This window comes from Sander vitreus, chromosome 12 (genome assembly GCF_031162955.1).
Source record: "Sander vitreus isolate 19-12246 chromosome 12, sanVit1, whole genome shotgun sequence".
NCBI lineage: Eukaryota > Metazoa > Chordata > Actinopteri > Perciformes > Percidae > Sander > Sander vitreus.
The window spans coordinates 1,340,001-1,355,585 of NC_135866.1; the positions used below are offsets into that span (position 1 = coordinate 1,340,001).

The 15,585-nt window shown below is 40.3% G+C and overlaps 1 protein-coding gene across 2 annotated transcripts in view; it reads right to left on the reverse strand.

Moving 5' to 3' along the window:
* LOC144527178 (cyclin-Y-like) overlaps positions 1-15,585 on the reverse strand; it is a 35,110-nt gene that overhangs the window by 12,449 nt on the left and 7,076 nt on the right. The window contains exon 2 of one of the 2 annotated variants that reach the window (XM_078265098.1): positions 3,059-3,133. In XM_078265098.1, coding sequence (XP_078121224.1) covers positions 3,059-3,133 — 75 coding nt within the window. Of the gene's footprint in view, positions 1-3,058; positions 3,134-15,585 lie in introns of those variants that run through there. The other variant, XM_078265097.1, reaches the window with a different exon arrangement.

Consider the following 15,585-nt stretch of genomic DNA (forward strand, 5'->3'; position numbering starts at 1 on the left):
ATATATACACATACACATATATATATACACACATATATATATACACACATATATATACACACACATATACATACATACATACATACATATACACAGACACACACATACATACATACATACATATATACACATACATACATACATACACACAGTGGGTACGGAAAGTATTCAGACCCCTTTAAATTTTTCACTCTTTGTTTCATTGCAGCCATTTGCTAAAATCAAAAAAGTTCATTTTATTTCTCATTAATGTACACTCAGCACCCCATTTTGGCAGATTTTTGCAAATGTATTAAAAAAGAAAAACTGAAATATCACATGGTCATAAGTATTCAGACCCTTTGCTCAGTCTTGAGTAGAAGCACCCTTTTTAGCTAGTACAGCCATGAGTCTTCTTGGGAATGATGCAACAAGTTTTTCACACCTGGATTTGGGGATCCTCTGCCATTCTTCCTTGCAGATCCTCTCCAGTTCCGTCAGGTTGGATGGTGAACGTTGGTGGACAGCCATTTTCAGGTCTCTCCAGAGATGCTCAATAGGGTTTATGTCAGGGCTCTGGCTGGGCCAGTCAAGAATGGTCACAGCGTTGTTCCCAAGCCACTCCTTTGTTATTTTAGCTGTGTGCTTAGGGTCATTGTCTTGTTGGAAGGTGAACCTTCGGCCCAGTCTGAGGTCCTGAGCACTCTGGATGAGGTTTTCTTCCAGGATATCTTTGTACTTGGCCGCATTCATCTTTCTTTCAATTGCAACCAGTAGTCCTGTCCCTGCAGCTGAAAAACACCCCCATAGCATGATGCTGCCACCACCATGTTTCACTGTTGGGATTGTATTGGGCAGGTGATGAGCAGTGCCTGGTTTTCTCCACACATACCGCTTAGAATTAACACCAAAATCTTGGTCTCATCAGACCAGAGAATCTTATTTCTCATAGTCTGGGAGTCCTTCATGTGTTTTTTGGCACACTCTGTGGGCTTTCATATATCTTGCACTGAGGAGAGGCTTCCGTCGGGCCACTCTGCCATAAAGCCCCGACTGGTGGAGGGCTGCAGTGATAGTTGACTTTGTGGAACTTTCTCCCATCTCCCTACTGCATCTCTGGAGCTCAGCCACAGTGATCTTTGGGTTCTTCTTTACCTCTCTCACCAAGGCTCTTCTCCCACGATTGCTCAGTTTGGCTGGACAGCCAGGTCTAGGAAGAGTTCTGGTCGTCCCAAACTTCTTCCATTTAAGGATTATGGAGGCCACTGTGCTCTTAGGAACCTTGAGTGCTGCAGAAAGTCTTTTGTAACCTTGACCAGATCTGTGCCTTGCCACAATTCTGTCTCTGAGCTCCTTGGGCAGTTCCTTCGACCTCATGATTCTCATTTGCTCTGACATGCACTGTGAGCTGTAAGGTCTTATATAGACAGGTGTGTGTCTTTCCTAATCAAGTCCAATCAGTTTAATTAAACACAGCAGGACTCCAATGAAGGAGTAGAACCATCTCCAGGAGGATCAGAAGAAATGGACTGCATGTGAGTTAAATATGAGTGTCACAGCAAAGGGTCTGAATACTTTAAAATTAAATTTGCAAAAATTTCTACATTTCTGTTTTTTCTGCCAAAATGGGGTGCTGAGTGTACATTAATGAGAAATAAAATGAACTTTTTTGATTTTAGCAAATGGCTGCAATGAAACAAAGAGTGAAAAATGTAAAGGGGTCTGAATACTTTCCGTACCCACTGTATTAGATACAAAATAGGTATGTGGTTTTGTTGTAAAATGTTTCAGATGAATAGACTTAAGCTATATGGGGGAACAAATCAACTTCCTCGCAATTTAGAGCAACCAAACGCAAACAGGTGACAGGTGAGGATATCACAGCAGATTGTTGTGGGGGGGGGGGGGGTCATGCCAAAAGTGTTTCTCTTGTTGCATAGCAAGGGAGGATATCAGGTGTGATGTCGATAAAATGTTGTGGCCAGACAGAGAAGACATTGGATGACACTTGAGGGTGATACATTTGCAACATATTTTCTTTTTTCAGTTCCTGATCAATTTGCTGTTGTATATCTTTTTTATCTTTCTGTACAAGCTTCCATTGTGTATTTGTGGTTACATACATTGAGCAAGTATAGTGTGTGCCATGGCTGACATCAACACTATTCAGTTGCCTAAATATACAATGTTAGCAACTGGACAATATTACCTATCTATCACCCTTTCATTTGACAAGATGTCTTTGCATCTTTCACCTTTTGCAGGTCACATAGAGTGATGTGCTGAATGTACCACGTGGTGTGAGGATTGTAGGCTACTTAGAGTTTTGACATTTGTAAGTTTGTTTCAGTAAATGTGCCAAAGCATTTGAGAAAAACTGTAATAAATGTTGCAAATGACAAGCAATAATAATCATTACTTTTCTGTATCTGACAGAAAATGTGATGCTCATTCATTTGAAATGCTTATTCATCCCTCACATATCATTCATTCTTTGTTTGTTTGCAGCTGGCCGATATGTTCATCACAAATTCTCTGAATGAAGAAGCCCATAACCCCTTGCAGAAAAAGATTTAATATCAGATATGGTGCAATATAGCATCTAATGTCTGTATGATAATATTCAATTTAAAAGGAAAAATTTATCAGATGCAGTCTTCATACTTCAACATCAAAAAATATTGATGTGCTGTTTGTCTCCAAGCATCTGTGAGAAACAATAATCTCATGCTCATGCTCATTATGGCTCTAAAAAAAAGATGTTAATGTTTCCTCCCCCCCCCACAGGATGCTTATGCTCTCAGTCAGATGCCTCTGGGCAATGGCATAAATTAGCAGACCTCAGCCAGCCACAAAGAAACTGCTCTGGGATCACAGCCCCTACGTATGTCTTCATGGAAACTATCTATCTCTCTCTCTTTTCATGATTGTTTTCTATGCATACAAGCATGTCAAACAAAGGCAAATGTGTCTTACTCTGATAGACTAACTTGGTGACACTGATTGCAAGTCTGGTTGGCTTTAAAAGGACAATTTTAAAACGGATAAATGGGTTAATTCCTATGAAAGCGATACTCACCATCGTTCTGGGATTTGCTGAGGAATATGGTGCTGGCCCGCGGATGGTCCGACGGATTGTACTCCATATTCAACTCTGTCCAAACACAAAGCACATAGTGTCACTTTGTGAAATAGCAACAATGATCAGAGGCACACTACTGTGATCATCTTTAATGCAAGTAACTAAAACATAAATAGTTTTCTGTATGAATGAATTTAGTTTATTAGAGTTTTTTAATAGTTTTTTCGTGTCTGGCCGCTTATACACGGCCCATCCATTATAGGATTCTTAGTTCTGACACAAAACTAAATACGTACATAAAGAGTATAAATATACAATGTACAATTCAACACAAAAAAGATAGATAAATACAAGAACATACACAAGGGTAACATTTCAACATAAAACCCTTTCAGATCAGAATAAATGATGGAAGTAGAAAATAAACAGATTAGGCAGATACTGTAGGTATTCCAAATAAGTAGTAAGTATTATGTATTATTTAGCCTATATACTGTATGCATAGAGGGCAGTAATACACTTTTTTGACTGCCTCTTTATCACAACAAATGACCATGTTAAGTCCAGAGAGGGTTGATGGGATCGTTGATCAATACCAATGACTCGCTAATTTCGTCACCTTCAACATTACAGAATATACACTTTCTGCCATAAAATCTGGTACGTACAGATAAGCAAGGTCCCCAGAACATGAATAACTTACTTTGATTACAAGTTTGAGTTCTTTATTGTCATGTGCACAACAGTTACAGAGAAGCTGTCATTGGCGATGAAATTCTTGGCTCTCCGTCTCCCTCTAACAATGCTCAAATGTATAAAATATAAGAATAAGCATAGTAAAAATGAGAAATCTAAGACATAAAACAGTTCAGAAGTTAAAATATAGGGATAAAATATATAAAAAACATAAAATAAAATATTATATTTTTTTGCCAAATACCTGCAAAACTAGTCTTGCATTGCCAGACCTTCCTCCACAGCGCTGCGGAGGAGGGTCTGGCTAGTCCACACAGCATTCTGGGATGAATGGAAAAGAACGTGCTCTGGTTTATTGGCATTTCTTTAAACCAATCACAATCGTCATGGGCGGGGCTAAGCTCCAGACAGAGTGTTGTTATGTACATGCACTACTGTCATATAAATTGCTTTTCGTCTTTTTCAGTTATTAGCTCTTATAGTGTAACAGATGTTGAGAAAGAAACGTTGTTGTGGGTTTGGTCAGGTTGGGGGACTTGGTTGTAATGTACTACATCTGAGTGCAAAAAATCAATAAACAAATTGTTAAAAAAAAAAAGAAGAAGAAACATATAGAAGAACATACAGAAGATAACTGTGTTAGGACTCTTTTTGTAAAATAAATAAGAACCCCAATCAGGCAGTTTAAATGAGTTAGCCTGTATGACAGTAGCAAGGTTAGGATTTTTTTTCAACCGAAACCAGGGTCAGTTACTTACAACATTTTAAGCCACAACACAAAAATAACAAATGTTATAACTATTAAAAAAAGGTACTATGCTGAATTATCTTGTCAATATGTAAATATAGGCCTACCTAATGGAATTCCCAGAATGCACAGCAGCTGGTGTCGAGTGTTGATATGTGATATTCAGCACCTCAAGTAAACTTTAACGAAGACTTGTGTTCCGCGGCTGCACACTGAAACAAGAGAAGCTGGGCTAACCTATCAGCTGACCAGCCTACCTGTGTGCCTTACTGCTCTTACATAATGAATTAACAACAGGCGCACCCTGCTCCTGCACCACTCTACTCTTTCTAATAACCTATTTTCTGATTGATTTGTAACACTAGTCATTGTACATAAGGCAAATGATAATTAACCCTGTGAGGTCTAAGGGCATTTTTAGATATCTTCTTGAATTCTCTTCTTGAATTTGTGCAAATAACCTGATCCCCATTATTCCCCCATATTTCACATCAAAATGTTCAGAACAAACTCAGCGTTCTGTATAGTGATGCCCAAAATTGTTCCAGATCAATGTATTAAGAGATAATTTGGCCCTAAGGCGGAAATATTTCTCAAATCTCTTGTGAAAACAAACCTAAACTCAATTGTTTTGGTGCTTGAAATGAGTTTACAAAAGTCCTGGGTTCATGAAAGCAGCGAAATATATGAATACAATAGTAAAGAAAATAAAATTTTGTAATATGGCTTTTTGAGTAGGAGTGTTGTCAAACATCGCCGGTGCGTCTTTCATCCTCAGAGGATTAAAGGGATCCTGAGGGACCCCCCGTACATTTGTACCTAAGTTTTGCTCAACCCTAGTCTGGCATACAGCACACAGGGCTGCTGATGGACAAGTGTTAGATTTAGCAGTATTGTATGTGGTTTGAATTCTGTGTCTGCTTCTTTGAAGCATCTTGCTGCGTCAGCATCTCTATCCTTAAATGTTGCTGTCTCAGCAACACGGCGCTGCTATCGGTTACCACAGTTTTGTTTTGAGGAGGCATCAGTCCTATCCATTTTCCATAATTCTTAACTTTAGATCTGACCATCAAACCTCTTTCAGGGTTCTGTCAGACTTTCAGATTATAAAGTTGAAACTGACACTGTACAGAACTACAACAGGTCCAGTTTTATCTTCAATGGCTCAAATGGAACAGAGAACAAAGAAAAAGATAGTTTCTTGAGCTCCCTACAAGACGAAATCTGTCATCTTAAACTTTAAACAATGCTTTAGATTGTTCTTCTGAATCTGCCTCTTTTAGCTCTTTGTTTGGTCCTAGCCAGTGGTGAAAGAAGTATTCAGATCCTTTACTTAAAGTGACTATATGTAACTTTTAAATGTTTCTGAAACTGTGTAATGTTTCATCTGATGATCATTTTTATATAGTTTTTATTAATGCCTTTGCCAGGGTCCCATTTTTCCCACAAAGTCCCAGAATGATTTGCAGCAGGTAGACGGAGCTACAGTAACACATTCTGACGGGTCACAGAAAAGCCTGTTATTGTTATCTGTTGTAGTTATGGCTGATACTGGGGCAGGCCATCACAGAAAAGAAGGAGATTAAACCAAGAACAACTGAAAGCTAAAAGGGAAAGAGAAACACAACGTGTGAGACCCGAGTCACACTCGGTCGGGCTTTCAACAGATGGAGACAATTATGGGATTGTTAATGATGTAAAACCGTCCTTCAGGTTGGTAATAAGTCTATTTCATTCATAAAATAACTTTATATTACGCGATGTGGTTGGACATCAGTAGCCAACATTACATAATGTCCCTCTTCCAGTTAGTGCAGACATTTCATTCCTTTTAGTCCGTGTTTGTGTTGGCCTACTATTTTCTCTTCCCTTGTCCCCCTGTACTTGTGTAAAGCGTCCGTGGGTTTCATATAATGCGCTATATTAATCTAAGTTATTACTACGTTGGTTGCTTCAACAATCTCTAAATGTTTTGGCTCGTGACAGTGACAGTGATAACGTTACCTGGTTTATCTCACGAGACATCCAAAGTAGGCTAAGTTACCGTAGGAACACTGTAACTTCTTCTCTTATTGTAAATGAATGATGTTCTGTCTGAGCTAAACATTCATGGTGACTATATGACCTCCTGGTAACACTAACTCAGTAATCTCCAGTGGGAAATACAGCACCGTAAAGAAAAGAGCTTTAGGACAGCAGGTGTGGTAAAAACACTACAGCTTTAGTCCAAAGGGGCCGCTAGAATAGAGAACACTAGCAAGAACACTAACGGAAAGTTACATATAGACACTTTAAGTAAAAGTACTAATACCACACTGTAAGAAATACTCTGTTACAAGTAAAAGTCATGCAATGAAATTTTTACTTAAGTAAAAGTATGTAAGTATTATCAGGATTATGTACTTAACGTTTTAAAAATAAAGAACTCTCCTCCCATGGTAGAAAGTGTAAAGGATCCAACCAGGTGTGTGTTTAATGGTCTGATCATCTCAGCTGGACTTGTAGCCGTTACATTGTTGGTTAGTTTACTTTAGAATAAAACATCAGATTTTATAAACTACATGTGTTTTGTGATCTTAATGTGTAAAGTAACTAGTAACTAAAGCTGTCAGATGAATGTAGTAACTAAAGTACAATATTTCTCTCTGAAATGTAGCGGAGTAGAAGTAGAAAGTGGCATGAAAAGAAAAGACTCAAGTAAAGTACCTCAACATTTGGACTTAATTACAGTACTGGAGTACTGGATCCTAGCTACACAGTACACACTCTTTAGTAGAGTGTATAACATAACTGTATGTTTTAGTCTCACAGCTCTCTATTTTCTAAAAAGAAACTCAGACAAGCTGAGGCTACAGTACCTGAGAGGCTTGACAGAGAGAAAATGGACCTTCTAGCATCATAAAGCCACATGTAACCAAGGAAACCAAAACAGAGCTAAAAGGATTATGAACTTACATTCATTAGGTGGACTGAAACACAACCCCCAAAGTGCTCTGTAGGTGGGCAACTTTATTTTATGGTTGTTTTTTTTAATTAGCATTTATAGTGTGAGAGGCAGGGGAAGAGAAAGGGGACAACATGCAGCGAAGGGTCCTGGGCTGGACTCAAACCCGGGCCGCCTCTGTAAGAACTTAGCCTTAATGGTACGCTCTAGAGAGCTACCAGGGCGCCCTGTAAGTAAACAACTGTTAGCTAGTCTATATCCACAACGTTCCACTTCTGGGATTGCTCCGGTCCCGCCGGAATTTCCGCTGGATGTCCGTCATTTCAGCCAGATGTCCGTCCCCTTCCTCTTTCTTTGTGTTGGCGTTCTAACCTCTGGTGGATTTGTGAGGACTATGGTTAACTGCTCCTCAGATCTCTGCAGGGTAAATCCAGACAGCTAGCTAGACTATCTGTCCAATCGGAGTTTTCTGTTGCACGACTAAAACTACTTTTGAACGTCCACATGTTCCACCAAAACAAGTTCCTCCCTGAGACTATTTAGCTGAGGCACCGTGGCTCCGTCCGGAGCTTAGCACCACCCAAGACGATTGTGATTGGTTTGAAGAAATGCCAATAAACCAGAACATGTTTTTCTCCCATCCAGGAAGCCTATTTTTTTATTTTGCAGGGTGGTAGGGGAAGACTCATGAATATTCATTAGGAAACTCATCCCTGAATGGCTTACAACATGTACGTTTCAGTGACGCGGGACAAGAACGGGACGTGAACCCCGGTCTCCAGGGTGAAAGTCCTGTGTTGTTTGACCCATCCACCCCCTTAACCAACCTCCTTATGCAGATCATCTTACAGTGTCGAGCTGCTGCTCTGCCCGGTGTGTTCCATACAGACACTAAAGGGTGATTTTTGCGTCGGTATCTGACGCTGAGAGACACTGACCAAGCGTCAGTATTTTTCGAGTTCGGAGTGAGAATGGGTTGCCGCATTCCGCTTCCCCGCTTGAAAGCCCTGTGTTGTAGGACCCAAATATCCACCTCCTATGTGGATTTTCGTGGCCTTATAGAGCAGCAGTCAATGTGGGGCATACAGTAATAATAAATACATAAAATACATATGAATTACAGTGATTTACTTTTAGGAAGCTATGTGTACGAATGCGTCATGGGGACAGCCTGGTTGAGTGGAATGTGGATCATTTCTCCTGATTAATCACACAATCATAATTCTAGAAGTCTATTTAGAAGACAATTTATATAATGAATATTGCAATATAAATACATTTAGGTCAGTAAGAGATTATTAATGTCAGTTTTAAAAAAAAATCTAGTTGACTGTTTAACCCTCCTGCTAGTGTTGTTCCATCTACATTATCATGTCACCCCCGTCAAACAGGAGGATGTTATCCTAACCACCCTTATACTGTTTCAACACACACACACACACATACAGCCACACACACACACTCTGATCCTGAGTGGTAACAGACCCAGCCTAAACAAACGACTGACCTGCACACACATGCCCCATCCTGGGAGAGAAAGGGACACTTCCCTGGGAACGCACAGTCACAAACACTAAGAAATATCAGTGTATTAACAGCTGTATGTATATTTTAGCAGAAATTGTCCATAGAACGTGGTTCACGGTTGTATTTCTGTGTTTTACATTTCAAATTGTATAATTGGTTTTCCGACAACTTTAGGCTATCACAGAGGGTGTTGGGAGAAGAAGCTCACGTTGTCGCTTCTTTATCGACCTTTGTCACTTTTTTACGAAGTTTTTCTTGCCTTATATTTCTCAACATTTTCGGCGTTTTTTCTGACGTTTTTGTCAGGGAATTTTTCTAAACTTTTTGAAGCTTTTTCCGATTTTTTTGTTGCTTGTTTGTTGTTTTTTTCCCGGCATTTTTTCCGGTGGACGAGACAATACAATACAAAAGCTATATCACAAACACAAAAGCTACAACACAAATACATAAGCGACAATGAAAGTGAGTGACAACCGAACTTTCCTCCTGGAGAGCGACAGACAGTAAGTTGTGAGTATTTACATGGGTGTACTGAAATACTATAGGCGTTGACCCTGGTTGGGAGGAGGGTCATTAGGCCTGGTCGGATGACTCATATTCAGCTGTGTGGGTCTGAAAGTGGTTTTGGTTTGGATGGGTTTTGTAACCCAGCACTCTCCCGTAAGATCTAGTCCTTATTAATATAGATCAGATTGTCTTTTAAGTGTTTTGTGCCTCAACAGCTCAAAGCCAACGTGCCTTTCTGAAGTGATAATTAGTGTGTGGATGGTAAACGACTCTCTCATTAATAGTCAATAAATCAAACAAGGACCCTCTCCTGCTGTGAATACCCTGACCATGTAAGGAATAATCCATCACAAACCAAGGGAGAAGAAAGAAGTCTCCATTTTCTGGTTTTGGGCCATTGATTCAGGATGTGTGTGTTTTCTCCAGCTCTAACCTTTAATAGAGCTCTTTCCTCTTCACCAACATGGTAAGCAGGGCCCTGGTGAAACACATGGCTGCTGCTGCTGCTGCTGTAAAAAGAGTAATTGGGCTTGATGTGGCTTCTACAGTGGAACAAATTAAACATTGTGCTACTTCAGCAAAATGTATATTGCTTATATTGCTTTATTCCCCCTGGACCAAACTTTCAAATTGCTATCATGGCCAAGAAACCACACAGCTGGAAACAGTAATGTGATTAGTTTTTTAGTTTTTTTATGTTTTAAAGTGAATTTGAGGCCAAACATTTCAGGAAAAATAGGTTTGTTTATCGGAAGGAGAAAGTAGGAACCCAAACTGGGAAAAAAACCAAATCTTTAAATGTAATCTTTTTTTCTTCTTTATGCATTGTGTTGCTCTGGAAAGTGCTTAATGGCAAATCTGGCTTGTTAAAATACTGTACACCTCTCACTTGTTTTCACACCACTGTCCCCTGCCATGCATGTGACTCACAGTTGTGTATTTTTGCTGTGATCTTGATAAAAAGGATAACAAATTTTACTTAATAAATAAAGTTGTTTGTTGTGCCGGCTCTGAGCAGATGAGGAGCAGCTGATTTAAAAAAAATAATACGGAAGAGGGGTTGGGGATGAGGTACTGTGGTACTGTGCAGTATGACGTGTGTGTTTACATTTACATTTGAAGCATGGGGAAGAGTTTCTGTCACGACAACATCTGCTCAGTCCCCCTCTCTTCTCTTCCCCTGACTAGTTCATTTGAAACATTTTCTGTGTTGCTGTTCCCACTCATCCTGTCTCAGCTCATCACCTCTCATGCTTCCATAATTTGACCAATTGCAATGCAGTAATATCCTCTCCTGTCATTTCAAACCATGATATTCCTGCCCACCCGTAGTCCTTTCAGCTCTAACCCAACAGTAACCTGCTTTCTACCCTTTTCACACCGATGGCTCAATCAGGGTTATACCCAGGTCGACTGTGGGTTTGAATGGGGTAACCCTCCTCCATCTACTCGGCTTTGCGACCCAGGTAGCAAGGTGGGTTTGATCAGGGTTAGTCTCACTTTGCCAGACCTTCCTCTGCAGCGCTGCGGAGAAAGGTCTGGCTAGTCCACACAGCATTCCTGGATGGGAGAAAACAACCCGTTCTCATTCCAAACTCGTAATATAAGGACGTTTGGACAGTGGCTGTCAGCGTCTGATGTGACGAAAAAGGTGTCTTTCAGCGTGTTTGTGTAACGCACCGGGGAGAGCAGCAGTTAGATAGGATTTAGAGAGGAGTACGTAAGGGCCAATTTACACATAAGGGGGTTGGTTGGGGGGGGTGGATGGGTCAAACACAGGACTTTCACCCAGGAGACCGGGGTTCGTATCCCGCTTGTCACGCTTGCTATAGTCATTGTTTTCTTTCCTCCCACGTGTCACAGAACCGTACGCCCACCCACGACCTTTTCCTAAACCCAACCATCCCGTTCTTCCCGCGTGTCATGGAACCGTACGCCCACCCACGACCTTTTCTTTAACATAACTGTGTCCAAAGGGACGGCAATAGTCCCGACCAAGCACGTTTACTTAAAGCGCTAAAGGAGACTTTTAGCGTCAATAAGAACGACAAAGGCACCTGACCAAGCGTCCAGATTTTACGAGATGAGTGTGAGAACGTGTTGGAGAAAAATGTGCTCTGCTTTATTGGCATTTCTTTAAACCAATCACAATTGTCATGGGCGGCGCTAAGCTCCGCACGGAGCCGCTGTAAAATAGTAGCCAGTATCCTTCCACCACTGTACCTAAATATAAGAGCATCAGCTGATGCATGATGCCTCACTGAGACAACAGTCATCTCAGGAGAGAAACACAGTGAGCTTTGTCAAAGAAAGACAGATCATGTGACATCTCCCTCTCTCTCTCTCCCTCTCTCTGTCTCTCTCTCTCTCTCCCTCTCTCTCTCTCTCTGTCTCTCTCTCTCTCTGTCTCTCTCTCTCTCTCTCTCTCTCTCTCTCTCTCTCTCCCTCTCTCTCTCTCTCTCTCTCTCTCTCTCTCTCTCTCTCTCTCTCTCTCTCTCTCTCTCTCTCTCTCTCTCGTCTCTCTCTCTCTCTCTCTCTGTCTCTCTCTCTCTCTCTCTCTCTCTCTCTCTCTCTCTCTCTCTCTCTCTCTGTCTCTCTCTCTCCTCTCCCTCTCTCTCCCTCTCTCTCCCTCTCTCTCCCTCTTTCTCCTCTCTCTCTCTCTCTCTCTCTCTGAATGTCTCCTGTATCACATCATACTGTATGTCAACTTGTCAACATTTAAATTCATATTTAAGGTTTCCAGTTTTACCCTGTTCCATTGGTCCCCTATGGCAGGGGTCTTCAACGTTCTTTAGGCCAGGGACCCCTTAAGAAAGAGAGACCAAGTAGGGACCACCTACCGAATATATTGTATACAATTGAGTTGAATATTAAACTGGGCAGAATGGATGAAAATAAATGGTTATTATTTATGCATCATGTTTTAATGTAACATATGTGTGGAAGGCCCAGTGACTCCCTAGTAGTAGTACCTATAGCTATTTATTTTTTTCACAACCCCAATTTCCCCACTTTATCTTTGCTATTCATATTAATGTATATTTTCAGATATATTTTAGTTTTGGAAAAAAAGAAACTTAACATAACATAATTTGGCATAACATAGTGGAATAATGCCGGACCAATTTATCATTACATAATAATTATGTACATATTGTTTCAAAGCATATAAGGCTCATTATGCAGTTACAGCCCAATTACTCATTCCTAAGGACAACAAGATAGACAGTACTGTATACATTGTGTATTTAAAGAGATACTACATTCATTACAAGATAAAAGGAAATTCAGGAATAATTAAACCCACCTTTGATCAACAATCAGGGGTTTTGCTGGTGGATTTCGTCTGATATGTCTAGTAGCTTATGGTGGCTAATGTTAGCTCACGTTATCAAATGTGAATGAACGTTCACATTTAATGTTAGATGGCTATTGCTGTGTAACTGACATCACTGGGTGGCTTGAAGATTCTTCTACACTGTTACACTACACTTTGTGCCTGTGCCATTATTCTACAACTAGCAAAACTTTAATAATTTACTACTGTCTGGTGTGAGTCATTGTACTAAATGTTTTTTAGAATGTTGGTGGTGGGGCTACCATCTTGCTTAAATCTGGATCTTTGGGGGCAGCCTCTAGCTCACCTGGTAGAGTGAGCGCCCCATTTAGGCTCAAGTCGGATTTCTGCGGAGGCTCCACGTAGAGCTTTCTCCGTAAGTGGCCTGAAGTTTATATTTGTGCGCTGGTGTGTGGGTCGATCTCTTTAAGAGAATAGCAGGGCCGGCATGTGTGTGTGTGTGTGTGTGTGTGTGTGTGTGTGTGTGTGTGCGTGTGTGGAGTGTGTGGTAGAGCAAGTGAGAGAGTGACGGTGATTATCTTCAGAGCGAGTAGTGACTCTAGAGTCTTTGTCTGTTCTTTCTGACCATGGTGGGAAATGTGGAGCAGGAAAAGTTAACCCTCTCCTTGATTTCATGTTGTTTATGGAGAAGGAGGACCAGCAACGTCAGGCTTAGATTTAACGCAAAAGCATAAATCATGCTATAGTCCTTGTCAGTGGCCTGGGTTAGAATCTGACCTGGGGGCCTTTGCTGCATTGCATACTTCGTTATCCACCCTCTCTCTCCCCCACTTTCCTGTCTCTCTTCAGCTGTTCTAAATAAAGGAGAAGTACCTTAAAAAAGAAAGACATTTTGATCTTTGTATCTCTTTAAATAAACTGATTGCAAAGGAAAACTGGTATTTTCTGACTTTCTGAATCACTGTGAATGCACTCCAATAGAGAGCTCTTTTTTGCTGGTGTACATGTGCACACTGGTTTGCCCATAAAGTGCTATATAAATGAAATAAACTTGAAACTTTATCTACAGTATATCTCATATCCACACTGCCCAAATATTTGTTGCAACGGCATTATTCAAATATTTAGTAAGAGAGCATGTGACAAAGATGTGACCATCTTTAAGATCTTCACCAAGGCACTGATCTCCAGAAAGCTCCAAAGGATGATTACACATGCTGACAGAATCTCTCTCCAACATAACTGCAACTCTCAATGGAAATATGAGAGCCATGCAAAACAGCAAAAACCTTAATTCTCCCAAACTAAGCTCTTTTCTGAAACTCTATCCAGCGGTTTAGCTCTGGATATGCGTCAAGGCCGCAGGCCAGTCAAATGATGGTGTTATGTAGTGAAGTGATTATCTGTTCTTAAAAAACAGAGGGTGCTGGGAGCTTATTTCAGGACATAACAGTGTGACATAACAGTCCACACTGAGAGACACAACTGTCTGCTATGAAAGCATGGCACGAAAACATCTGTCGAGGTAGAGTATGGTGTCTGTCTGAGAGTGATATTGCAGTTCAAGTTTTCCTTTATGAATAACAAATTCCCACACCAACAACACAACACATACTTTACTCACCGAGGTCATTATCTCAAAAGATCTCTTGAAAATTAAGTACCAGAACTATTGGAATGCACCTTTTTGATGACATGTCCAGGCAAGGAAAACAACAATTTACAAATTCTACAATTTTTCCAGGTTTCCAATGGCAGAAACTGCGACACATTTGGCAGTTGTACAGGTTATTTGTCAAGTTGTCTTACTAAAATAACACAAAAGGCACATTTCTTTAAGCGACATTAAGTTAACTGCTCCTAGCTTTCTAACTAGCTTCAATATGAAAATGGCATCAGCAGAACTAATACGGCTGACAATTATTGGTTTAGTCAAAATAAAATGTCAGGTTTAAAGGGTAATTTCATGTTTTTTTAACCTGGACCCTATTTTGAAATTGGTCCAGTATTAAGCGAGAACGCTGTGAGCAGCAGCCACAGACCGGGCTGTAACCCTATGGGGCAAATGTGCATCGTCAATTTCGTCCATTAAAAGTGCTTTATTTTGCCACTGAAAGGCTCAGATTATTCTAGGTGTCTAACAACATTATGGAAAGGATCCCTACAGAGATAGACCTTTTTAAAACCTATGTAAGACCTTTCTGTTTTGTGATTTGGTCCACTAAAAGTGCAGTTTTTGCCACCAATAGGCTCCGATTGTTATCACACGTGTCTGACATTATGGAAAGGATCCCTACAGAGATAGGCCTCTTTAAAACCTATGTAAGACCTTTTTGTTTAACCCGAAACAGCTCTGAAGTCGCTAGCGCTAAACCCACCAGACTCCATTTAAAAAAGCAATACTTTCAGCGTGTAAAGAGCAAACATATTTTCACATGTAAATCTGTAAACTATGTGTTTATTTCAACCAAAACTAGAGTTGTGATGGTTGGAAAAGTGGAAAGACGACCCAAAGCAGCTTTTCATAGTTTTATTTTGTTTCTGTCGACGTTGAATTAAGTGTATTTTACGACGCTAAAATGACTGTTTATTTACATGGAGTCTGGTGGGTTTAGCGAACGCAATTTCAAGGATGTTTTTATTTTTATAAAAAGGATCTTACTCTTTAACAGAAAGGTCGACCTCCTTAGAAATCCTTTCCATAATGTTGTCAGACACTTAGAATATTAATCTGAGCCTGTCAGCGTAAATGGAAGTTTTTCAATTGTCCTATTAACTTACATTGTAGCCTGTTTCTCCACTGC